The sequence below is a fragment of the Ictidomys tridecemlineatus genome, chromosome X, assembly GCF_052094955.1.
Source record: "Ictidomys tridecemlineatus isolate mIctTri1 chromosome X, mIctTri1.hap1, whole genome shotgun sequence".
NCBI classification, from domain to species: Eukaryota; Metazoa; Chordata; class Mammalia; order Rodentia; family Sciuridae; genus Ictidomys; species Ictidomys tridecemlineatus.
Window position 1 is genome coordinate 69182627 of NC_135493.1, and position 27904 is coordinate 69210530.

General features: G+C 37.0%; 1 protein-coding gene across 15 annotated transcripts in view; it reads left to right on the forward strand.

The window, feature by feature from the left end:
* Zc3h12b (zinc finger CCCH-type containing 12B) overlaps positions 1-27458 on the forward strand; it is a 296095-nt gene extending 268637 nt beyond the window's left edge. For all 15 annotated transcript variants that reach the window (XM_078034622.1, XM_078034627.1, XM_078034620.1 and 12 more), the window contains 5 exons: positions 9015-9772; positions 17482-17621; positions 19587-19821; positions 20489-20595; positions 21736-27458. In XM_078034622.1, the coding sequence (XP_077890748.1) occupies positions 9168-9772; positions 17482-17621; positions 19587-19821; positions 20489-20595; positions 21736-23156 (2508 nt within the window). In that variant the 5' untranslated portion in view covers positions 9015-9167 and the 3' untranslated portion in view covers positions 23157-27458. The remainder of the gene's footprint in view (positions 1-9014; positions 9773-17481; positions 17622-19586; positions 19822-20488; positions 20596-21735) is intronic.
* Positions 27459-27904: the final 446 nt, after the last annotated feature.

Genomic DNA, 27904 nt, shown 5'->3' on the forward strand with positions numbered 1-27904 from the left:
ACAGAAGGAGAGAAACTCCTTGCCAGTTACTCTTCCTACAGGGAATTTATATCTAAAGAACAAAAAAAAAAAACCTACCACATCCCCAAGAAAGGATTACGATTTTTTTTGTAACAGATTGAATTGGTATAGTATATTCTTGGTTACCAAAAATATTCATATAGCTTAGGAATTTTGAATTGGTGAACATTCATATGTGGAAAAGCATGATACACACTACAATCTCAATTACACAAAATGGGATGTTGTGTGTGTGTGTGTGTATACACACACATACACACAACTTGGAGAGACACATCCAACTAAATTGTTTGTGACTGGAAGGCTTTATTCTTTGTGCTTTTCTTTTTCCTGTAATGCACATATTAACTTTTAAAAAATAAAATATATTTTTTTAAAAACTTATCACAAAAAACCCAAATAACCCAATCAATAAATGGGTAAATGCAGTAAACAAGATACTTCTTAAAAGAGAAATACAAATGACTACCAAATGCATAAAGAAATGTTCAGCATCCTTAGCAATCAGGGAAATACAAATCAAAATCACACCAAGATTTCATCTCACTTCAGTTAGATTGGCAGCCATCAATAATACAGGTAACAATAGATGCTGGTAGCATGCAGAAGAAAAATACATTTAGACATTGTTGATGGAACAGCAAATTCATACAATTAGACCACTATGGAAGTCAGTATTGAGATTCACCCCCCCAAAATAAGAATGGAATCACCATATAATCCAGCTATTCCATTCCTTGGTATTTATCCAAAAAGAACTAAAATAAACATACTATAGTTATATAAGAATAAAAATGTTTATGGCAGCACAGTTCACAGTAGCCAAGTTATGGAATCAGACTAGCTGTCCAGCAGCACACAATGGATGAAAGAACTGGAGATTTACTCAGCCATAAAGAAAAATGAACTATGTCATTTTGTGGTAAATGGATGGAACTGAAGAACATTATGCTAAGTGAAATAGGCCAAAATCAGAAAGTCAAGAATTGAATGTTTTCTCTCATATGCTGAACCTAGAGAGAGAAAAGGAATAAAGAATCTCACAAAAACAGAAGGGAGAACAGGGGATAGAGAAGGGATGAGATTGATGAAATTATATGCACGTACAAATATGTCAGAATGAATCCCACTATTGTGTATAATTATAATGTATCAATAAACCATAAAGTATCTGGGCACAGTGGTATAAGCCTATAATCTCAGTGGCTCAGGAGGCTGGGGCAGAAGGATCATGAGTTCAAAGCCAGCCTTAGCAAAAGTGAGGCACTAAGCAACTCAATGAGACCCTGTCTCTAAATAAAATGCAAGATAGGGCTGAGGATGTGGCTCAGTGGTCAAGTGCCCCTGATCTCAATCCCTGGTATGCCCCCAAATAAAAAAAATAATTAAACAAAAAAAAGAATTCTTCAAAGCAATATATATATATATATATATATATATATATATATATATATATTAAAACAAACAATAAAATATCAATTTAAGAACAGTGAAAAAATAATGAAATCTAAATGTCATCTTAAAATATTCAATAAGTGCAAAAGAAAGGCATAAAGGAGAATTGAATAAGGGAAAAGACATTAAAAATCTATACATAACTGTTTGAAAAAGGAAGTGAATTAGGACTTATGAGCAAATATTAACCTTTGAGATTCTTCTATACCCCCTTTCTTTTCTATTCCCATTTGTCCCCTAATACATTTCAAATTTTATCTTGGAGATTTGGGGAGCTTACCAAAATTTGATCACGCTGGCTGTAATATTGCAACTGCATATTATTGCATGGCTGTAATATTGAACTACTCCTCAAAACTTTTCTTATCATTTTGTCTTTTAGTCTAATGGTTTGAATATGAAAAAAGAAAATAGGTTGTATTCTTTTCCACTTGTTTTGCAAAGAAATCAAATTAAAGATAATCAAGAAGAATCAAACCCAGTGTTGTTAATTTAATGGGATGTTCAGGATGTTTATTGTTATTAAAGTCATTAATAAAGGCACTATTTTTTTTCAAATTTACTGTAAGTATAAGATGACACATCCATATTTCCCTGTTGCTTTTTACCAAATTAGTGTTGGGGTGAGGACGGGTTGAACAGAAAGAAAAATAAAGGAGAAGGAGGAGGGAAACGGGGGGAGAAGGGAGAGAGAGAAAGAAAGGAACTATACCAATGACTCAGAAGTCGACATGTTCTCTGGAGAAACCCCTTTCATAATCATTCTCCCGCAATCACTAGTGTACAGAGAATACACATTCATTGCACAATTAGCTCTAGCAGAGACCTTCTCCTGCAGCATATGATGTAGCTTCTCCCACATGAATTTCAACTGATCTTTCTCTAGACCTTTTTCATATATATAAAAGAATACAGTTATGTAACCTATAGCATCCTTTTCATTTTAGAATATTAAGCACTGAAAATATTATTGTGTAGTGGAGAATAAACTCAGTATAAATTCAGGTTTCATTTATAAATGTGGTTTGATTCATTTGAACAGAGGGTGTGTTGCAAAGTGTTTTAGATGTGCATGGGCCCTTCCTAATGAAATAAGTGTCAGTAGAAAGTAGTTGGAAAATGAGCACCAACTCCAAAACTGGGTATAATGGATCATTTAAAAAAATTAGTTGTAGATGGACAGAATACCTTTATTTTATTTATTTATTTTAATAAACGTGCTAGGCAAGTGCTGTACTGCTGAGCAGCGCCAGCATAATGGATCTTGAAAACAAATCATTATGTCTATTGTGTTTGAAGTACTAAAAGGATTAGTGGGTAATGAAAGTCAGCCTGTCGATCTATAAATATTTTGTGTAAAGCTTCACCATTTGATGTGTGAGTGTAGGATAAGAATTGAGGGAGTTTAATCATGCAAAGCTTTTAGATCTCCTTTGAAATTAAATCCTAGGTTTTAAAGAAGTTCAGTTGTTTTTAGCTCTAGCTGTGACAATTTTGTCTGTGACATGTGTAATATTGAGAATGCATTGAAGATAAAAAAAAATTAAAAAGGAAAAAAAGAAAAAAATCAATTTTGTTTGGATAGTAATATAAAACCAGAAAGGTTACCAAGGCTGTTCTCATAACTAGAGGGAAGTCCCATACTTACAAACTACAGAAAATATGCTATTTCTTAGACTTAATTCTTTGCTAAGTGTTCCTAACTATAATCCACTCAAGATTACACAAACAGGTGGGTGTAGTTTGGGGTTGAAGGAGCAATCAAACAAATATTTTTCTTTTTTATGATATAATTGTTGTCTGTGATTGATTTACTATAAATGAAAATAGGAAGATTTGAATTTTGGATTTTTCAGAGTGACTTTATCCGAGCCTTTTTAATTTTGAGAATATATGATGTTTTCAACCCCGTTTGCCTCCCAAGCAAAGCCTTAACTTTGTATCTCTCCCTGGGGCTTTTGTGACTTCTTTAGCTGATATGCTTGACACAGGGAATTGAAAGTGGGCTATGTAAGTCATAATAACTCAAATCTGAGTTCTGTAGACAATGATGTAGCTCTGTTGATTGAGAGCATTGAGTGCAAGCACTTAGGCAACTCTAAGATGCAATGAAAATATAAATGTTCATATTTTATTACTGTTACTAAATTTTCACAAGAACTTATTCTCTTTATCCTTTTTAAAGTAAAATGTGATGACTTGATACAATACAGATCTGTATTTATTCTCTATAAAGCTAATCCTAAAAAGAGTGATCCAGTTTAGAGTGTGTGGGGGGGGAAGTATTCTAATAAAGACTGAACTGTAGCCACTTCTCAATTACCTGAGATGCACCAAAAATTCCATACAGGTCATTCTTTTATATGTGTATTTCTCTAAGGATGGCTTTTATGAAAATATTGCTGCAGCGGGGAGGGGAGGACAGTTAGTCTAAGTAGGTGTTCCTACTCTCTATCAAATATTCATTCCCAGAACCACCTTTTGACCCAGCTCTCCCACTCCTCAGTCTATACCCAAAGGACTTAAAAACAGCATACTACAGGGACACAGCCATATCAATGTTTATATCAGCACAATTCACAATAGCTAAATTATGGAACCAACTAAATGCCCTTCAGTAGATGGATAGGGAAACTTTGGTATACATACACAATGGAACATTATTCAGAATTAAAAGAGAATAAAGTCATGGCATTTGCAGGTTAATGGATGAAGTTGGAGAATATAATGCTAAGTGAAGCAAGCCAATCCCAAAAAACGAAAGGCTGAATGTTTTCTTTGATATGAGGATGCTGATTCATAATGGTAATGGGGAGGAGCATGGGAGGAATGGAGGAACTTTAGATGGGGCAAAGGGGTAGGAATGATGGTGGAATGAGTTAGACATCATTACCCTAAGTACATGTATGTAAGACACAAATGGTGTGAAAATACTTTGTGTACAACCAGATATGAAAAATTGTACTCTATATGTGTAATATGAAATGAATTGCATTCTGCCATCATGTATAACAAATTAGAATAAATAATTTAATAAAAAATACAATATTTAATGGAAAGCCAAAAAATATTCATTCCCTGAACAAATAGTTCAACCACCAACAGAAAATCAATAATTTTACTATTCTGTTATTGACTTGTCTATTGCCAAGTAATTCTGTCCTACGAAAATTGCTGTTGTGTAATTGTTATTGTTTAAATTTTTTTAGATGTCAATAGACCTTTTAAAATTTTATTTATATGTATGCAGTGCTGAGAATCAAACCCTCCCACACTCTAGGCAAGCACTCTACCACTGAGCTACAACCTCAGCCCTATTGTTATTTTTATGAATTGTTTTTTTATTAGTTGGGGGCCTTTTGGAACATTACCATTGATTTAGATCAGTAGACATGGTCAGATATTTACATCTCCCTATAAGTTGTCCTTTGATAGATTTTGGAAAGATGAAGTGAAATTTATAGTAGAGCTTGAAGATTGATCTTGGAAAATTGCTCTGTGCAAATGCAAATTGAATGAATTGTGTTTCATACTGAAAGAACTGGGGAAAAGAGAAGAAAGTAGAAGACTAATATTTTTTGCTTAGTGGAAATTCTTAAGCAAGTTATAGTCAAGCTCTGTACCTGTAACACATAGTGACAAAGCTGTTAGGTTCTTAAAACAAATTATACCCAGTCCTATAATTTTTTTCTGACTAATGTAATTTTCCAAAGAATGCCAATGTTTAACACATTCGTGATTTTTTTTTCAACTCAATAACAATGAAAGGTAACAATTCTTTTTAACATCTGTCATAAGTAGTAGCTAGAGCAACATCTTTGAAGCTTTTCTCCCCATTCCCCTTCCTTTTTAGGAAAAAAGTGAGTATTTTTTTAATATATATATATATATATATATATATATATATATATATATATATATATATATTTAGTTGTAGTTGGACACAATACCTTTATTTTATTTATTTGTTTTTTATGTGGTGCTGAAGATCAAACCCAGCACCTCACACATGCTAGGCAAGTGCTCTACTGCTGAGCCATAACCCCAGCCCCAAAAGTGAGTGTTTTCTTTAGGATATCCTCAATGTTTTCATTTATCCTTCTCACCAGTGATATTATGCATGAGATATTGACCAACACTCTATATCATTGATCTTTATGTCTTTATAATTTTAAAAATTCCTCTCCACCCAGGAAATTATCACTATTTCCCTTAAGGGTCAACTCATAGTTTCCCATACCTTTTAGCAATTAAATTACTGAGCCACAATATGTAATTATATAAGAATTTTATTATTATATATCTCCATTTACCACCACCATCATTGTAAGTTCCTTGAGGTCAGGATTCTTGTCTGTTTAATATCCCATACCCTAATATTTTGGCACTAAGTAAATAATTTTGTATTTCTTTATATATTTATTTATGAGTCTCAAAATAACTTCAAATATAATATTCTTCTTGAATTGTTCCTAATCTTTTTATCCATCACTCCTACCTCACACCTCACTGAGATATGAGTTTTCACAGTACATGTCAGTGGAAATAGGAAAGTAATTTGGGTAATCAACCATATATCCAGGTTTTCTGGGACATCCCCAGTTTATGCCAATTTTCCTGGCATAACTATTTGTAAACACTCCCTTTATTCTCAAAAATATCTCAGCTTGACCTGTAATTCAGATTTTCACCCTCTATAGAAACTGTTTCAGTACTCATAGGGCCACATCTAGCCAATCTTTTTTTTTAAAACCATTTTTTGAGTTCTTTGAGGACAGACTCAGTTCTGGTTTCTCTTCCTAACCCTGGGGCTTGCCAAAGTGTCTATCACTCAGTGACAATTCTTTTGAATGAAAAGACATTCTTGCTATCTTGTCCCAAGAAGTTTGCATATAAAACACACACGTGCACGCACACACACACACACATGACACCTACACATGTTTTCAGAAAGATAGCCAATATTTTTCTAATAATCTTCTTGCTTACAACTTTAAAATGTAAACACAAGTTTATTTCTGCTAAGTTGTGTATTTCTTTTCTATTTTATTAAGTGGCAAACTTTTGCAATTATAAATAGTGATTTTAATAAGGGTTCTCTATCTTTGTGGGATTTTTCCATAAATTTAAATCTCTTATTGTATGTCTTCATAAACATTAGGAAAGTTTTCACACCAATATCAGTGTGTGTTTTGTTTTGCTTCTGGGTACTGGGAATCGAACCCAGGACTTTACTCATGCTAGGCAATCATTCTATCACTGAGCTGCATTCCCATCCCATCAATGCCAAGGTAAATAGAGCTAAATACTGGATAGTAGATAAGGAGAAAAGTATTCAATGTCCCACTAGCTAAGAGAGATGGAATTTGTCTTTTAAAAGTACCTTTCATTTGCCAAAAGTGTACATAGAGTCCTTTAAATAGTTGCTTTCAGTGACTTTGCAGCTTTGAGTAAATTTAAGAGGAAAATCTCTGTCCTTTGTACACTAGAAATGATTATTTTGGGGGGTGTACCAGGACTTGAACTCAGCAGCATTCGACCACTAAGCCACATCCTCAGCCCTATTATGTATTTTATTTAGAAACAGGGTCTCACTGAGTTGCTTAGTACCTCGATTTTGCTGAGGCTGGCTTTGAACTTGTAATCCTCTTGCCTCAGCCTCCCAAACTTCTGGGATTACAGGCATGCTCCACTGCACCTGACCAGAAATTATTTTTAAAAGAATAAAATATCAGATAGCAAATGAAGAACTTATTTGGAAATGAACTTAGTAATAAAGATTTATGGAAAAGGAAGAAGGAAATGGGTGAATGTGTTTGGCTAATTCATTAAAGGGATTTTGTTAAGTCAAAAGTAATAGTGTAATCATTACAGAAGTGATTACATGCTGACTGAATGTCAGTTCTGATGTGTCAATTCTATATAAATATATTTCCAAGTGTGACTCCTAAAGTAATCATGCAGTTATCCATGCCATTGTTATAACTATTGGTGGCTTTTTTTCTTGTAGGCATAAATGGAATTCAGATGTAACTGGAAATTCCCAATATACTGCTTAGGTAGATGACTTGGTTTATAATAATGAGCACAGCTGATGCCTGAGAATCTTGTCAGTACTTACAGGTCTTCCTCTTTTATATAGATTAAGAACCTACAGGGGTTGGGGATATAGCTCAGTTGGTAGAGTGCTTGCCTTACATGCACAAGTCCCTGGGTTCAATCCCCAGCAAAAAAAAAAACAAAAAACTTAGTGTTTTGTTCACTTTTCTAAGCACTTTCCTCACTCATCTTATGTAATCCTTACAATTATGTGAGATGGCTATCAATATCCTCATTTCACACACTTGAGAAAACTGATATTCAAAGAGAAGAAAACAGGTTATAATTGAAACCTGCCAAGAAAGATGAGATAGGTGAGAGGAGTTTGTAAATAAAAGTAGTCCATAATTCTCTTCTGTAATTAATATTCTTTTTAAAATGTTCTGGTTTATCATGAAAGTTGTGTTGGTTTTCTCCTTTTTAAGTGATGGCTTCTTGGTCTATTGCCCAGGCTGGCCCCAAACTCCTGGGTTCAAGCAATCCTCCCTCCTCAACCATCAGAGAAGCTGAGACTAAAGAAGTGTACCACTGTAGCCATACAGTTTTCTCCTTTTGTTTACCAATTATAATAAATAAAAGAGGCTGCAGTGGGGTACAGTGGTACATGCTTGTCATTCCAGCTACTTGGGAGGCTGAGGCAAAGGATCCCAAGCTTAAGACCAGTGGGCAATTTAGCAAGACCCTGTCTCAAAATTAACACTTATAAAGGGCTGGGGATGTATCTCAGTGGTAGAGTTCTCCTGGGTTCAATAGCCATTATCTCAAAATAAATGAGCAAATAAATAAATAATACTACATATATATTCGAGAGTATGTGCATACCACCATCTACATCTGGAATATGCCTATTTGTTACCCTTACATACTACTTCAGTTGTATGAAAGCAATTTTAATCATTTTTCAGTCTGTTTAGTTGATGGGATTCCTGATATTTTGCAAAAAGTAATGCTAAATAGGAAATGCTCTTCAGGAGTGGATTTCAGCCTTAGCCAGGGTATGCTGAAGAATCTAAACACTTCTCTCACAGAAAAGAAGAAAAAAGTTTTTCCAAGGAGATACAAACACACACACATGGGCACGCACAACACACACACATGGGCGCGCACAACACACACACATGCGCACACATCCAGAAATACACATACTTTTCACCCTGCTGAAATGCAGTGTTTTTCTTTCTCAAACTTGTAGTGACAAATGAAAACTTTAGCTGTATATTTGTATATGTATATGTGGAAATTACAACATTACTGCCAACACTGATATTTTGTCTAGAATTATTAGAATTGAAGACTATTTTTAATGTAAAGCAAGGCTAATCATTGTAAGCAGAAAAATCAAATGATAGAGAATCTGTAGTTTCTTAGGAAGAAACGTTTCTATTAGATTCTTTTTCAGAAGTTTACTAAAGATGATTGTGGCCTGTGTTTATTTGTAGGGACTGGTAACATCTGAACATACCAAACCAAACAGGCAAACTTTTGCACCATTGCAACCACATTTTACCACAGAGGAATGCCACTGTACATGGATTCCAGGCAGGCTAAAAAGAAAAAGAGTTGATTAGACCTCAGACTATCCACTGAACGGGATGACGGCCACAGCTGCAGTGGAGACACCAAAAATGGAGAAGAGTGCCTCCAAGGAAGAGAAGCAGCATCCAAAGCAGGACAGTACCGAGCAGGGCAATAATGATTCTGAAGAGTGGATGAGCTCTGAGAGTGACCCTGAACAGTTGAGCCTTAAGAGCAGCAACAACAGCAGCTGCCAACCTGGAGATGGTCAGCTGAAGAGAAAGGAGATGCCCTCCAAGCCACACCGCCAGCTCTGTCGATCACCCTGCCTGGATCGTCCAAGCTTCTCCCAGAGCAGCATTTTACAGGACGGTAAGCTCGACATAGAGAAGGAATATCAAGCCAAGATGGACTTTGCTCTAAAGCTGGGCTATGCTGAGGAACAGATTCAATCAGTACTGAATAAACTGGGTCCAGAATCACTTATAAATGATGTATTGGCAGAGCTTGTCAGACTTGGGAACAAAGGTGACTCAGAAGGGCAGGTCAACTTGAGTCTGTTAGTGCCCCGTGGGCCTGGCTCCAGAGAGATTGCAAGCCCTGAATTGTCTCTTGAAGATGAAATAGACAATAGTGACAATTTGAGGCCAATTGTCATTGATGGAAGTAATGTGGCTATGAGGTAAGACTAGTGATTTTTTTCTCTCTTAAAAAAAACTGTCCTAAGCTCATATAAATTGTATTCCTTTGAAAAGAAGCCCTTAGTTGTTGTCTGTGTCTTGTAGACAAGAGTCTATCATGATGCTGCCCTTGCCTTTTCTCTTTCCTTTGAAATTGCTGCAAATTTATTTTCAGGTGTTTTGAAATCAGCTCTGATAATCAGTGATGCTTCAGAGGAGTCATAGCCCTTTAGCTCTTGGGGTCTGCTGTCACATCCTTACTTAGCAAGACTAATCATCCTGAAATGCTGTCTTCATAATTTCACTTAGAGACTTACTTACTTACTTTCAGCAATGCTCAATTGCTCTTCTGCCAATTTTGGATCCCCTTGTCTGAATCTGAGACTCCTTATGATCTGACCTTTTCCTCTTCCCATTTGAACACACTTATAATACTTATTGCATTTGTATCATCCTTTTTAATGGTCTCCATATAAATTATGCTGATTTCTAGTCCCTTTCCTGATATTCTTATCATTTCCCAACCTAAAAATGACCTCCTTACCTTCATACCCTTCAAGTTAAACCATCTTCACAAAGGTTTTCCTGATTTTTATGATCTCATCAATTATCTCTGAGCTACAATTCCTCCAGTACACTGAAGAATAGACCCAAAAGATGTCCAAAACTTAATCCTTAGAACCTATGAAAACATTATCTTATGTGAGAAAAGGGACTTTGCAGTTACATTTGTGTTAGGATCTTGAGAGAAGGAGATCAATCATCATCAAGGTGAATCAATGTAAGCAGAAGAGGTCTTTATTAGAGGGAGCAGCAGGATAAGAATAAGTAATAGGAGATGCAATGGAGGAAATAAAAATCAATAGTATAAGAAAGGGGCCAGTAACCAAGGAATGTACATGGCCACTAGGAGCTGAAAAAGACAAGGAGATAGATTCTCCTCTGAGGCCTACAGAAAGAATGCAGCCTTATCAACATCTTGATTTTAAACTTCTAACCTCTTGAACTATAAGAGAACAACCAGTATTATTTTAAGCCACTAAGTGCTAAATACTAGCAGCAATGAGATACTAATATAGTACCAAAAGTGCCTATATATGTTATTCTGTACTCTTATGTGATTTTTTTATTTCATGTCAGAGAGCCTCACTAATCCCTTCTATTTCCCCAGTGAATTGTCATCCAACCTTGGCTTAAAATGCCCAGTGATCAGGATCCTACTACCCATCAGGTCCATCATTGCTTGATGGATTCACTTGCATTCCTTAAATCATACAAAACCAGAACAAAATAAAAGTGTCAGTCTGGAAAGTTTTAAATTATATTACCCCATTGTCTTTGAGGATGTCAGTCTGGAAAGTTTTAAATCATATTATCCCATTGTATTTGAGGGCAAGGAACTTGCTTTATGCATCCCTTATTTTTCCTACAACATGTGGCCCAGTATCGGCTGCTCCTAACGAGGTACAAGAAGTAGAGGTAGAAGTTAAGTCTTAAGAATCATACCATTGGGCTGGGGATGTGGCTCAAGCAGTAGTGCGCTCGCCTGGCATGCGTGTGGCCTGGGTTCGATCCTCAGCACCACATACCAACAAAGATGTTGTGTCCCTCGATAACTAAAAAATAAATATTAAAATTCTCTCTCTCTCTCTCCCTCTCTCACTCTCTCTTAAAAAAAAAAAAGGAATCATACCATTGGCTGGCATGGTGGCACATGTCTGTAATCCCAGCAGCTCAGGAGGCAGAGGCAGAAGGATTATGAGTTCAAAGCCAGCTTCAGCAATTTAGTTATGCCCTAAACAATTTAGCGAGAGCCTGTATCAAAAATTAAAAAATAAAAAAAGGCTGGGGATGTTGCCCAGTGTTAAGACCCTGGGTTCAATCCCCAGTACTGAACAAAAAAAGGAACCATACCATTGCTGTATAGAGGAATAGCTTGGCAGGCTATCTGGAAGTACATTTTAGTATATAGTCATGTTTAATCCACATAGCAACTTTATTCTACAGATTTGAAAACTGAAACTAAAAAGTTTAAATGACCTCTCTTAATGTACATAACTAATAACTAGCAAAGTAATTACTATAACTTAAGACTTAAGGCTTTGAATGAATGAAAGACTGAGATTTATGAATATCTATTTTATGCCAGGTCTTTTTTTAAAAGAGAGAGAGAGAGAATTTTTAATATTTATTTTTTATTTTTTGGTGGACACAACATCTTTGTTGGTATGTGGTGCTGAGGATCAAACCCGGGCCACACGCATGCCAGGTGAGCGCGCTACCACTTGAGCCACATCCCCAGCCCTATACCAGGTCTTTTTGCATATGTAATTTAATCCTCACTGAAAATCCCACCACAATGGACTAATTGATTTCATTTTTGGAGGTGAGGAGGCTCGGGGTTTAGAAAGATTAAATAACTGTCCAAGGTTATATAGGTAATAAGTATCAAAGCTTAGAATCTGACTCTAATCCTCTTTTGATACAGCATCATGCAGTATTGTGTGGCCATTAATGTTATTAAGAATATTTGGCCTCTTATATGTAATTTTGTATAGCAATGAGGCTCTCCCTTCATTTCCATGCAATTTCCCTTTTCTCTCCCTTTCCCTCCCATCTCATGTGTTGTGAACAACCAATAAAAAAAAATTATTAAAAAAAGAATATTTGGCATTTCTACTAGTAGCAGAGAATACATTTACAGATTTTCTAATTTTTAAATCCTGATGGCATCAACACAGGTGTATAAAGCAGACAAAACATCATCCCTGTTTTAATGAGGGGAAACCAGAAACATAGTAACGAGAAAGCTAAATGACCCAAATACAGCACTACAGCAATCAAAATGATGCAGTGGATCAATTAAAAGCAGAGGATGATTTTTTTACTCAAAAGTGAAAAAAAAAAGAAGTATCTCAGCTCTTCTCCTAGTAGTCATAAGCTAGAGTGATTCTTAAGGTTAATGGGTATATGACCTGCCCAACTCAATCTCTACCCACACCAGACCACCCAGAACACCAGAGACTGGGCCTATTTCCCAAAACCTGCCCTTCTTAATGGGTTTTGTGTTTTAGAGTTGGAGATAAAAAGAAACCAGGTTTCTTAGGGATTTTGACTTCATGGTAATATAAGATTTTCCTTGTTCAATGATCCCTGAGGATGAAGGACATTCTATAGTTACTTTGTTTGGAAAGAATAGTGAAGAGATTAATTACATAGGTAATTAGTTTGAACATATCTAGTCTGTGCCGGTAGCAAATTATGCCTTGATGTGTTGCCTTGCTAAATTAAAGGTACTTCACATGAGTTTAATAAAGCAAAAAAAAAAAATTACTACTCAACTTTACTTTAATAGCATATTAAGACAGTACATAGTGGACCACATGATTACTTTAGTTGCCAACTATGAGCTGGGCATCATGGCACATACTGAATTCCCAGCTACCTAGGAGGCTAAGGCTGGAAGATCAAAAATTCAAGGCCAACCTGGGAATTAGTAAGACCCTGTCTCAAAATAATTTTTTTTAAAAAAGAGCCAGTGATGTAGCTCATTGATGGAATGCTTGCCTCTCATGTGTGAGACCCACAACTCAATAATCTGTACTAGGAAAAAAGAAGTGTTGCCAAATCTGTCCTTGTTAGTGTCTTTCTTATCTGGCCAGGTTACTTACCTACAGATCCCACTTATTCTCCAATCACATTTCACATGGTCAAAGTTCAGTGCTATAATCCACTTATTAATTCAGTACTGTTCTTAATCTAGTTTTCCCCATTAGCTGGCTATAGCTTTACCGTGAGATTTGTATTTCTTATACAAATTACATGTTAACATCTGTTGTTCCTCAGCATGTTGGATAAGCCTATGTTAAAATTATGATACTTTGTTTGCCATTGATGGCATTTGTTTAACATTTGAAATGGTGTACCTGTGATTCACATACTGTGAATATGCTAAGATATGTGCTAAGATCCTAAAGGGTACATTCATTCTGAAAGCTGTTTCCTTTGGGAGGAAAAATCCAATTCAGAGGAATTGGACTTTGAAATGTAAATGGCACTAGATTCTTTGTTAAGTCTGAAAGAAGCTCAAATATTTGAACCCTACCAAAAAATTGCAAGGGAGAAGCCAGCTATGCAGAATTTTGCTTGATAACCTGGATCATGATATGTTCCTAAAGCAGTTTACAAGAAAAAGTGAGGAGTAGTTTCACCAAGTTTCAAGTTTCACTGTGACTGCAGGTTCTGAGTTTTTTAGCCTTTTTAAATTGCAAAATGACCTTTTATATGTTTGGGCAAAAATGGGTTATCTTGCAAGCATTACTTTATTGCTTTCTTTTAAAAAATAAATCCATTCCTTAAACATTCATTGGGCATTAAACTTTGCATACTGAACTCTTTTGTAGGTCTTCCTTGCTACTTTGATTAATATTACCTTCTGATTCTTACTGGGCATTTCACAGTATGTATCATGGAATGCTCCAATGGCATAATTTTTAACAATTCTCAGTATGTAAAGAAATTGATATAAAAATCAAATATATCAAAATACTGGCAGTGTTGTTTCTGGGTGGTAGTAAACAGTTGGATCTTCAGGGTTTTCTTTATATTTTATACATTTTCCACATTCTATGCCATAAGCATATACATTTCTAATGATAAAATATTTAAAACAAAGAATTTGGAAGTATAAAATATAAAGTTGTAGTATTCAAGAAAAAAAGTTATTCTTGTATTTATTATTTCTGGACCTAAACAATGTTTAAAACAAGATTATTGTACTGCAAAGCCAAACAAAATGAAATTTCATCCCCTTCCTCTAAATTCCCTTTCTAATGATACTTTTGGTGATTTTCCCAAGTTCTGGTTTTTATTTTTCTTCCAGTACTGGGAATTGAACCCCATGCTTTGCACATGCTAGGCAAATGTTCTGCTACTGAGCTACATCCCCAGCTCTTTTTAAAAATCAATTCCCTGTCTTTTTATTAGTTCCTTTTAGTTATGCATAATATTGGGGGAACCATGAAATGAATCTGACCAAACTTTACTATGCACATATATGAAAATATCACAGTGAATGTCACTTTTATGCAAACCATAATGTACTAATTTAAAAAATACTACAAATAGATAGAATAAATATCAGTAGCGAGGAGAGAAAGGGAAAGTACTAGGGATTGATGTGGAGCAAATTATATTCCATCCTCGGGCAATGAATGTTGAAATGAACTCAGCTCTTTTTTAAAATTTTATTGTGAGACAGAGTCTTGCTAAATTGCCCAGATTAGCCTTGAACTTTTAATCTCCCTGCCTCTGCCCCAGTAGCTGGGATGACAGGTGTGCAAATTCACACATGGCTCCTTTGTTATTCTTTATATTTACCATCACTATAGTGGGGAAAACTCACAAGTGGACATCTTCCCTATCTGTCTGTTTCATGTTGGATTTATCCAATATTAACCCTGTAAATGCTGGGATTTCTCATTAAACAATTTTTAGAAGCAATCAATGGTAGCTGTTTCCAAAGCTGCCTTGGAGTGTATTAGCAGTTAAATGTACCCCCATTTTTCCTTAAGTATTTTTGACTTTGAGTAGAGTAATATAATTGCTCTGTGGTAGTCACTGAGTACTTTTAAGATGGCTAACATATGCTTAGAAATGTTAACCAAATCAGTTAATAAATTTTTGCAATGTGCCAAAAAAGTGATAAAATAATGGGAAGTCTTGCAGTGCATGTATTCATGAGGCTCATGAGATTATATGTGAATTCACCCAAAGGGAAAAATATGTGTAATTAGAGCTAATTTCTGTTGAAGCTGAGTAAGAGTGCCAGTGAGAAAGAGAAGAATCTAACATGAGAGGACCCATCATATTGTCTTTTTAAAAAAATAATGTTGATACTAGTCTCTAGATTTTTAACATTTATTTAGTTGTAGATGAACACACAATATCTTTATTTTTATGTGTTGCTGAGGATCAAACCCAGTGCCTCACACATGCAAGGCAAGTGCTTTACCACTGAGCTACAGCCCCAGCCCCGCCCCCATCATATTGTCTTAATGTGCCTACCAACAAAACAATTCTTGTCTCTTGATTGGTCTTGTTTAACAAACAACATCCACTTGATTTTGATAGAATTGGTGCTTGTATGCCAATTTGTTTTTCCACTGGAGCATGTTAGTTAACTATAATTTAGCGTGATTTATGTATATGTTAGAGCACCTGATACCCTGCTAAGGGATCATCATTTTTACAGCCAAACTAGACACAAAACTGGTACAGAATTTTTGAGTTTTGAAGATGGTGGCAATAGATACTATGCATCTTTTCCTTATTTTTCTGCTAATTTTCCTTCTTCCAATTTCCATTCAGATGAATTCTGTGTGGCCTTTTAAATTTGAACAATGTTTATTCCTATAAGTAATTGTGATAGAATTTCATCTCTTATTATATCATTTCTGGTTATAAAAGTGTGCTTGGTTTTTTGAGGAAATTTTAGAATTAGGGAAAGAAAATAAGTCACTAATAAACATCTAACACATAATGACAATTAATGTTTTATGTATCTCTTTCTAGTATTTTTCTAAGTTTATATATGGATTTTTTCTGCAAAATTGGTATTACAAAATGGGCACTGTGGCACTTGTCTATAGACCTGACTACTCAGGAGCCTAAGACAGGAAGATTGCTTGAGCCCTGGAGTTCAAGGCCAACCTATGCAACACAGCAAGACACCATCTCAAAAAAAAAAAAAAAATTAAGACCATACTCACATGTAATCTCAACGCCATATATCCTTTCTTTTTTTATAGAAGTTTGTTTTTCTTATACCTTAAATTTTTCAAAAATATGATTTTTAGTGCTTTACATTTAATTAAGCGAATATAAGTGATAAACATTTTCTGTCAATATTTATGTATGTATCTTTTTTTGTCATGTTATTTTTAAGCTTAATAACTCATCTCCCAACTAATCCTCCATGTAACCCTCTGGTAAAGCCTCCACTATTTTCCCATCTGTTGTGAATATCTGAATCTTTGGGAAAAGTTGGCAGTAGAAATAGAAAATAAAAACAATAATAGGCAATGGTCACCAAGGCTACTACAGGAGTTGTTATTAACCATCTGTGGCCTTCTGTGAAGTTTATAATGTGGAAATATTTGTGACAATTTAATTTTTAAAAGTTTGATTTGCTCTTTTAAAAATACATTCTTTGGGGCTGGGGTTGTGGCTCAGTGGTAGAGTGCTCACCTAGCCCATGTGAGGCACTGGGTTTGATCCTCAGCAGCACATAAAAATAAATAAAGTCATTGTATCCATATACAGCTAAAAAATATTTTAAAAAATACATTCTTTGGACTATAATGCTAATCCCAGCAATTTAGGGGACTGAGACAGAAGGATCACAAGTTCAATGCACTTTCTCAAAGTAAAAAATAAATTAAAAAGGTCTGGGGGTATAGCTTAGTGGCAAAGCTCAGTTGTAACATCCTCAGTACCCAAAAATTGTTGTGAAACAAAAAAATATAATTTTGGGCATCATCAAGGAATAAAAAATATGTGTTGTTAATCCCTTGATGTTAATCCCTTGGGCTTTTCAGTGTTTTTTTGTTTGTTTGTTTGTTTTTTGTTTGTTTGGGGGTTTTGTTTTTATTTTTTGTTTTTCCTATCTGTTGTTAATCCTCTTTCCTCTTATTCTCTATTTTTTCTAAAGTCATGGGAATAAAGAAGAGTTCTCCTGTAGAGGAATACAACTTGCTGTGGATTGGTTTCTAGATAAAGGCCACAAGGATATCACTGTATTTGTGCCTGCTTGGAGAAAGGAGCAATCCCGCCCTGATGCACCAATTACAGGTATTATTTCAAATAAGAAATTTCTTGTCATCTATAGGCAAAGCTAGCAAGAGAGTTTAGAGAGAGGCTGATGGTCCCAATTTAGATTAATATTTTTCTAAGTTGTTAAGTATACTTTAAATGTCTCTTCTTAAGTATATTTCTTAAATGCTCACTAGATTTATTTATATTTTTCATTTCTTGCAGTACTAGGGATCAAACCCAGAGCCGCACATATGCTAGGCAAGTGCTCTACCACTGATCCACATTCCCACCCTTTAAGGGTAGTTTTGATAAAGTGATTCATATAAAACCATCATTGTTTAGTGGCATTTAGTAGTTAGAGATAACTTCAATTCAGCAAACAATAAAGCTCATAGTTGAAAAACAAGAGTGCCTTTCTATTTGATTGTAGACTTAAGACTACAGAGGTATGAATCTGATTATAAACATGACTGAAAGTTTCAAAAAACTAAAGAAACCATGAGAGACAATGGATCTCATACTGTAGCAGAGTAGTGATTATGGGATTGCAAAGTAGGAGGTAGAAAGTCCCAAGACAGAACCAACTTATCCATGAAGCATAGTAAGCTGAAAGCCTAGGGCTGATGATATTTCTAAAGTTCCACAAAAATATTTTTATTTTGACATCAAAAGAAAAAAATGAATATGATATTGGATGTATAATAATATAATTGAATTATAGTTGACTTTATACCAATGTAGTTCTAAGATTAAATTTTGGGGCTGGGGATGTAGCTCAGTGGTAGAGTGCTTGCCTAGCATGCACAAGGCCCTGGGATCAATCCCCAGTACCAACAAAAATTTAAAATAAACTGAAATTTTTAATATTTCTTTATGGAGAATGGAGTTCATGAAGGCAAAAGTGCCCAAGGTCTTCAAAAGTATAAATGTAGTCTTCTTAATGGCAGTAAAGTGTTACTATGTTCATTTACAATGATAAATGCAGTCAAAAATTCCTTACAGAATTTGAGAGCATATAGACCCCAGTCCACTGAGCATTAGGTCTTGCCCATTGTGCCTAATGAGAAATTCCAGTGAATGGCTGTCTGATCTGTGTGTGGAGCTGTCTGCTATCTGCTGAACAGGCTTCCAAGCCTCAGTCTGAGATCATATACTGGCCCTACTCAAGCCCAACTAAAAAGCTTTCTCTCCTCAGCAATCAAAATTCCAAAAACAAAGGGGGTCAGTACTCAAATCCTATAGCCTGATTTTTCACCTGAGTTTTGTCCTTCCTTCAAGCAGAAGCCAAAAATGTAAGTCCTTAGGATTGATGCTTTACTTTCCTCCTGACAGACATATCCTCAACTACTGCCCTGTTTTCTTCATCAGCCAAAAAACTAGTGCTGGGGTAGGGGGTGTAGCTTGATAGTAGAGTACTTGCCTAGAGGTTTGAGGACGAGGGTTTGATTTCCAGAAACACACACACACACACACTCACACACACACAATAGAGGCTGATCCTTCAGCTAAAGTGCAAAATGCTAGGATAGCCAAGTGCAGTAGCACATGCCTGTAATCCCAGCAACTTGGGAGGCTGAGGCAGGAAGATCCCAAGTTGAAGAAACTTACCAAGGTCCTGTCTCAAAATAAAAAGTAGGAAAGGACTGGGGATGTTGCTCAGTGGTAGAAGCAACCCTGGGTTCAATCCCCAGTATGACAAAAAAAAAAAAAAAAAGAAAGAAGAATGTAGGATATCAATCAGTGTTACTACTCATTCTTCATGGTAGTTTTAAAAAATTAAATGTGACTGAATCCAGTTCCTTCATTCTATCTGAAGGAGGTGACTTTATCTAAGGTCACAATTCAATTTTGATATCATGGCCAGAAATTGAGCCCACTTGCTGTCTTAAGGATAAATAGCGTATTCATCTAACTCTTTTATTTGTAATTGTAATATGGGGATAATGGTGTTAAGTTCCAAACATGATTTCTATTCTGTGGCATATAATCATATTTCAACAGATCAAGATATTCTACGTAAACTGGAGAAGGAAAAGATTCTTGTCTTCACACCATCCCGAAGGGTCCAGGGCAGAAGGGTTGTCTGCTATGATGACCGGTTCATAGTCAAATTGGCTTTTGATTCTGACGGCATCATTGTATCCAATGATAACTACAGAGACCTTCAAGTTGAAAAGCCAGAATGGAAGAAGTTTATAGAGGAGCGGTTGCTGATGTATTCTTTTGTGAATGACAAGTGCGTTTTGTTCCAATAGGCTCTGAATAGCCTATATCCAAGTTACTAGTAGGAACAGATTTCATTTCATTTCAATAAACATTTATTGAACACTTATTGTGTACCATGCATGATGCTGGTTGCCATGGAGATAAAAGACTAAATGAAAAACAGGACTCCCACCCAAGGGGCTCAAAGTATAGTGGAAAAGACAAAGAAAAAGGCCACCCAATGTGTTGTGATAAGCACTACAGTAAACTTTTATTTTTAATTTGTCCATGTGCAATGATAAGAGAAAGCTTCCTAGGGAAGATAACATTTGAAATGAAGTTTACAGATAGAGGAGGGAGGGCTGCTGGACACAACAGATGTAGAGAACAATATGAATAAAGCTATGAATGAGTGAACAAGGGTGGCATGTAGGGGGAACCCAGCAGATATGCCAGTATGGTTGAAACATATAATCCATGGAAGAATGATGCATAGGGAAAAATTATCCTTTCTATGTGATCCAGTAGGAATGAAAGGCAGAAATGCTGGGTTAACAAAAGATAGGCTTGAGGCAGGAAGGACAGTTAGAAGGCTGTCATAATAGAACAGAGAAGAGGTAATGAAGGTCTGAAATTCCCATAAGAGGTAGCATAGGGACAGAAGGAAAAACATTCACCCATTGCTTGCTTGCTTTCAGATTTATGCCTCCAGATGATCCTTTAGGACGTCATGGACCAAGCCTTGAAAATTTCTTAAGAAAGAGACCTGTCGTTCCCGAGCATAAGAAGCAACCATGTCCTTATGGTGAGTACCTATGTGCAGAACTGAGCTCTGTTCTAAGGGAAACATAAGAACTCTATGAATACTTTTCTTTTCCAGATTTCCCTTTCAAATGGGAAATCTTGGCTTGTCCATTTTCTGTGAGATAAAGTTCTTGTCTTCTTGTACTCTCAGTTAAGCATTTAAAGAAAAACCTTAGAAACTGCTTGAGGAAAAGGAAACCAGAAATGAAGGGAAAACTAGTTGCCACTCATTAAAATAACACATGTGTTTTAGTGTTTAAGGACCAAACATTGTTGTGGAGAGCAGAGAAATGCAGAAACCTACCTGACTTCCTGAATCAGAAAAGGCAATACCAAATTGGGTTTGGCCCAAGAAGAACATATCTCTCAGGCAGGTTACTGAACCTTCTGTCAATTAGGAAAACCCTGTTCTTCTGATCTGTGCTTTCCAGTTGCCAAAAACTTTATTTTCATTGGTTTTTCTATTTTTTAGTACAGTTTTCTACAGTATATTTGTACTTTACCCAAGTCCCTCTGATACAAAGTATATGAGCCTAACTGTTAACATGGCCTGCTTGGTCTGAGATTATTTTTGATGTTTTCTCTTTGTTTGGGGGGTGAGCATTTTGGTTTTTTCCTCAACATTTAAATCACAGAGTATTTCCACACCCTGTAACTCTTCATTACAATGATCTTATAATAGAGACATAATTATGAAGCTTGTTTACAGAAGAGGAAAATGAGGCTCAGGGGGAAAGTATCATTCACTAAGGTCACACGGCCCAGTGAGGAATATGGCTATAATTGAAACTTGGGTTCTACTAGCCTCTAATCCTGTGTTCTTTGTACTGTATCATACTGCCTTCCTTTACTCTAGGCTGCCTCAGCATGCAGATTATCCCTAGGCCAAGTTGCACATTACCAGAAATGTAAGACTATTCAACTGCTCAGCTGATTCCTCCCCAGCTTCTCACTTGCTCCCTCTCATTTCAGTGTGTGATGCTCCTTGGTGTTGTCTCTCATCTTTGTGGACAGTTAATTTTCTGCCTTAACCTCAAAGTGTCTGATCATAACCTGGGTGACCAGTTTATTACAACAGTTTCTGGCACAGAGGGTTACACCACTATGAGAGAGAGTCTTAACCCAAGGCATTATTTTTCAGGCAAAAAATGCACCTACGGCCACAAGTGCAAATACTACCATCCGGAGCGGGCCAACCAACCCCAGCGTTCGGTGGCTGATGAGCTCCGCATCAGTGCCAAACTATCCACAGTGAAAACCATGAGCGAAGGCACCCTAGCCAAGTGTGGTACAGGGATGTCTAGCGCCAAAGGTGAGATAACCTCAGAGGTCAAACGTGTGGCCCCCAAGCGCCAATCAGATCCCAGCATCCGGTCTGTGGCTGTGGAGCCTGAGGAATGGCTGTCCATTGCCCGTAAGCCTGAGGCCAGCTCTGTCCCCTCACTTGTGACCGCCCTAAGTGTTCCCACAATCCCACCCCCCAAAAGCCATGCAGTGGGTGCACTCAACACCCGTTCGGCCAGCAGCCCAGTGCCAGGATCCTCTCATTTCCCCCACCAGAAGGCCTCATTGGAGCACATGGCCAGCATGCAGTACCCCCCTATCCTGGTTACCAACAGCCATGGGACCCCTATTAACTATGCTGAGCAATACCCAAAGTTTGAGTCCATGGGGGACCATGGCTACTATTCGATGTTAGGCGACTTCTCCAAACTGAACATCAACAGCATGCACAATCGAGAGTACTACATGGCTGAAGCAGACCGGGGGATGTATGCTCGGAATCCCAATCTCTGTCCTGACAGCCGCATGAGCCATACCAGGAACGACAACTATTCCTCTTACAACAACCTGTACTTGGCTGTAGCTGATGCCCATCCTGAAGGCAGTTTGAAGCTGCACCGCTCAGCATCTCAGAACCGTCTTCAGCCTTTTTCTCATGGTTACCATGAAGCCTTAACGAGAGTGCAGAGCTATGGCCCAGAGGATTCCAAGCAAGCCCCCCACAAGCAATCAGTTCCCCACTTAGCTCTGCATGCCCAGCTCCCAGCACCTGGAGCACGATCCAGCTGTCCTGGAGACTATCCCATGCCTCCCAATATCCATCCTGGGGCAACTTCACAGTCAGGCCGTGCCCTGGTGATGACACGGATGGACAGCATTTCTGATTCTCGCCTCTATGAGAGCAACCCCATGAGGCAAAGACGACCTCCTCTGTGCCGTGAACAGCATGCCAGCTGGGACCCGCTGCCCTGTGCAACTGACTCCTATGGCTATCACTCCTATCCCTTAAGTAACAGCCTCATGCAACCATGTTATGAGCCAGTCATGGTACGGAGCGTGCCTGAAAAGATGGAGCAGCTTTGGAGGAATCCTTGGGTTGGAATGTGCAATGATTCCAGGGAGCATATGATCCCAGAGCACCAATTTCAGACCTACAAAAACCTCTGCAATATTTTCCCTTCTAACATCGTTCTTGCAGTGATGGAGAAGAATCCCCATACAGCAGATGCCCAGCAACTGGCAGCCTTGATTGTTGCCAAGCTTAGGGCTGCACGTTGACATGACAAAGGACTTGTTCCTTTATACACATATGAATATTAATGCTAATAATACACTAATACTATAATCATAGTAACTAATAATTTGCATTGCGCTTTAAAAGTTAGGAGTGTTTACATCATCTAAGCGCATAACGACCCTGTGAGTTAGGTTTTACTATAGAGAAGGCAGCTGAAACTCAGTGAGATTAAGTGACCTACCAAGGTCATGCTGCTAGCAAATGACCAAGTCAAGACACACACCCAAGTCCTTTGACTCCAAGTCCCCTGTCCTTTGCACTGCACCATGCAGGTAATGGAGGACAAAACCCAAGGGGAGAGGCCTAAATGCAAGAAGCCCCAAGGGATTCCATTACCAGTGTTTTCAAAGTACGGATAATATATCCAATTTGAAGAGCAAAAGCATCAGGATCAGATCATATGTTGAATTAACCTTTTATGTTTTTTAAATAGAAACATTTAAAGATATTTAAAAGTAAACACATACTTTATTGCATGGATATTTGCTCATTCACTCTTTATTAATGAAATTAAAAGGTCACATTGAATCTTCTAGAGCTATATTTAAAGCGTACTATTAGCAATTATATTGCATGTATGAATGTATATATTTGATTTTTGATGTGTGTATGTGTGTATCTCTGGTATAAATTTTTATATAGTGATGAGAAGGTAGACTGTACATAGTCCTTAGTCTACAGCTGTATAGATCATGAATCTGACTTGATGATTTTGTCATGTTTCATAGTTTAAACTAGATTGAAAAGTAAAATTAAATGCCAATATTTGAACATTGCTTTCTTAGGCACCAGAGTGAACCAGCTATATTTCCTTTGCACTTTTTACTTGCCAATGTTCATTAACAATTCTTAACTTCCAAGTCTCTTCGCCTCAACAAATTAGGGGACAGGTTGCAGCCTTCTGCAGAAGAGATATTGGATAAGCTCATGTTCCACACATAGTATATGTGTACTACACAAGCGCAGAAGAGTCTGACCAGAACTAAGGGACTTACTTCCAGAGTCCACTCCCCTTATCCCAGGAGAGATGGCCAAACCCATGTGGCATTAAACGATGAATACAAAAGCTTCACACAAGGAGGGACTAATGGATGCTTTTTGGACTTCTGACCTATGCAGTATTCAACATCACAGGATAAAATGTAATGGAAGACAGTGCATAGCCATGTAATCCACTTTCTCCTGCTGTTCACCCTTTGGGCAATAAGGTCAATCATTGGTGGAGCAGAATTTCTTTAGGAAACAAACCAGGGGATTTTCTAAGTGGAAAAAGACAGCTTTTAAAGGGGATGCTGCATTTTTGCTAATTGCTGGCTCAGTTATGCACTTCAAATCCATGCAAAGAGGGTGCACTTGCCATTAGATAATTCTTAGATGCATCACTAAAGAAGATGACTTTGGGGTTGGGTGGCACCATTTGCGCAATTTGTATCTTGCTCAGGGTGGGAACCTTTGTAGCTAAATGCCTCTAGAAGAGGTGTTTATTGGTTTTTTTTAAGCTGCACTAAATGAACCCCCTTTTTGAATCCACTGTATATTTTAACATTTTGAACCATGACCAGCTCACTATTTCTTGAGCTGGAAATTGCTAACTTCTATGGTCGTTTTTTCATGAAAGTTGAGAAGGCCTGGCCTTGGCCTTTTGTTTCTTCATGAGAAGGTGTGACACTGCCTATAAATGTTTCTTACTGTGAAACACTCCGAATGTGAGGCTGTAGTCAGGGTTGTTTCTGGTAGTTTGACAATGGCTTGCATGCTGCTTTCTGTCTCTGTCCAAGTTGATCAACACTGCATCTTAACCAATGCTTTATTCACTTAACCACAGCTTCACATTCATCTCTTACCCTCTAATCTTCCCATCCCCCAGCATACTGATTAAATGTAAAAGTATTTTTCAATCAGATAGGTCCCCAGAGAGTGACAGTTGCCACTGCAGACCTTGCTATTTCATACACCACCACTTCATACCTTCAACTTCTTGGACCTTCTAAATCTACCCCATGTCTAAATCAGGGTATTTGACAATCTCAGATTATCGCAATGCCTTTGTGCTAGTTCATCTTCCTACCAAAAATCATCAATGGCACTGCAGTATCCACTAGCTGCACAATTGACAGGGAAGCACAAGATTAATCTTGTCAGCTGCAATTCATCTTGAACATGTTCATATTTAGTACTCAAAATAATTGTAAGCTCCTCCCAATACAGGAAATATTTTTAAGGAAGCATATGTATTTCTTATTTCCTAAAAACAATTGTCATTTTTCTCCTTTCATAAAATGTGTATGAACCAAAGTGGCTAGGAGCAATGCCTCAAAAAACCAGAAATGACCTTTTGTTGATACAAATTGTATCTCTTTTTTTTCCTGACTGTATAGAAACAAATGTACAAAACTCATCTTAAACTAGGTTTGGTACTGAATTTTCACCGTGATATCTGTGGCACTGTGTGTCACAGGGAAGTAACCCAGGGGTCGTGAGGGAGCTTTTATTTCCAAAGGGCAGTAGTAGTTTATAGACAAAGACAATTTTTCAAGGCCTCTTTATTATTAGGTGCACAGCTATTGTGTGTCCAATTTCAAGCATTATATTGCATAAGTTCTCTTTAGGCTATTTAATGTGTCCTTGAAAAGGGAATTTTGTGTAAAAAGTGTCAATGTTAGTGAATCATCTGCAAGAATCTATAATGGAGCTGTACAACTATGAATGCGCAAATCCAAGCTTGGCTCTTAGTTAAATTATAGTAGAGTGACATTTTCTTTATATTGGAGGTCTGCATACTTCTTGACATTTCCATTTCTGTCTATAATTATAAAAACAGCAAATAACAAAGAGCATTGGGACCCCCTCGGCTCCCTTGATAATAACAGCCTCTTTCATGGGGCTAAGCATGTGTCCTTCAGGATACTTACCTCCAAGCACTTAGCAGGGGTTACTGCACAGTGTTTTGTGTGATTTTCAAGAAACAGTATATTTTGCAAGAGGTGCTTTGTAATTTAAATTCTCTCACTGATTTTTCTGACCTCATAGCAAGTCTGTGCCTGTTCAGGCCTTAGATTTTTGTAGATTCTGTGACTTTTTTTTTTTCCTTTTGTGACTTTGTTGTTGTTTTCATTTTGACCTTAGGACAAATGTGACCCTGGAGTAGCATGGTCAATTCAGGGTACCCTTTCTATAAGACAGCTCAAAGAGTAGGAAGGAGCCTTTTCAAATGTAACACTGAACCATTGCACTCTCTTAAGGTGCCAGGTATAGAAGGGAGAATGATAGATATGACAGATGCCTTATGGAAATGGTCTACAAAACTTTTCTTCTTCGAAATAATGAAACACACAGCATGGTTTTCTCCCCTCCCTCTTTCTTCCTACCCCCTGCTAGTTTTTAGGAGAATACTTCTCTAAAATTCATTTTTTCTATTTTGGAATAAATCATCTTTATATAGGAATTCAATCATTGATGTCCATTAACCTTTGTCACTGAGTTTTCTTCTAACACGGAAGAGTTCATTTTGAGAGGCGCTCAGTTACCATTCTATCTATGTTGTAAGTATGGGACTTTGTACAAAATGCCCTTTTTGAGGGCCAACAATTTCAATACACTTTGTTTTACTCTGTGAACCAGGTCTGGATCTGCACAGGGAAAGTAATGCCGAGCTGTCCAAAGAGCCCTGCTCAGGTCTCCTCCTAACCTTTTTCTGCCTTCCCCAAGTTTGCTTCTCCTCAGGTCTGATACTGAGGAGTGCATAGTCTTCAACTGAAAAGGCACTAGTTAGTTATCATTGGAAACCAAACCAGTACATTTCTGGAACCTGCTTATCTAAAGTAGTCAATGCCTTTGTAAAGACTTAGCACATTCAATATCTATTGTATTATAGCTAGCTATATACATAGGCAGATTGACTATTTTTAGTCCTGGTTTGTGTATCATTGAGCTATAGTAGTTTGCTTTATCCATTTGTGGGATTAAACAATACTGTTTAATGGTTGTAAACTTTTATAAAACCTCTTTGGGTTTCTTGTTTGACCCAAACATAATGTAAGTCTCAATGACAAAATACACAGAGCCAACAAGAGGTGAGTGAAATATATCCCTTCCCCAGTTTTGTCTGCCCCTATAATGCATGTGCAGTGCTTCATAATATGTTCTCATTAGCATGAATATGCTATGACTATTTCATAAGGTTTCAATTTGTTTCACCTATAATTGTGATGGAAAATGCTATATTGTTGACAACAATGAACTGTAACCACTCTTATTTATTGCATAAACTATTTGTCTATTAATCACTAAGGACTCTTTCTTTAAGAACATTAACGACAAAAACCATATCACATATACATATGTATGTATATATTCCAGTTTGTTCGTAAAGTATGAAATTTCTGTCCCTGTGACCTGCATCTTGAGATGCATCTGATTTTTACCACAGTAAGCATGGTCCCTCTAACTGTGGAAGTCCAACACAGTTCCTAGACTAACACTAGATTATATGCTATTTGTTTAAATAACCATGCTGTTTCTCAAGTCCTTCAGACTTTGCCCTTCCTTTACTCCTTATTCTTATTAGTAAAGTTTTGTCATTGAAGACCCAATACTAATATCACCCCCTCAAACAAGCTTTTCATAGGGCAGTGCTGGCTTCTACTGCTGGGTTAAAAGCAGGCTCAGCTCAGACTTATTTCTGTATATTGCCTATAGTTTCTCCCTGAATTGCTTCACATCCTCAGAG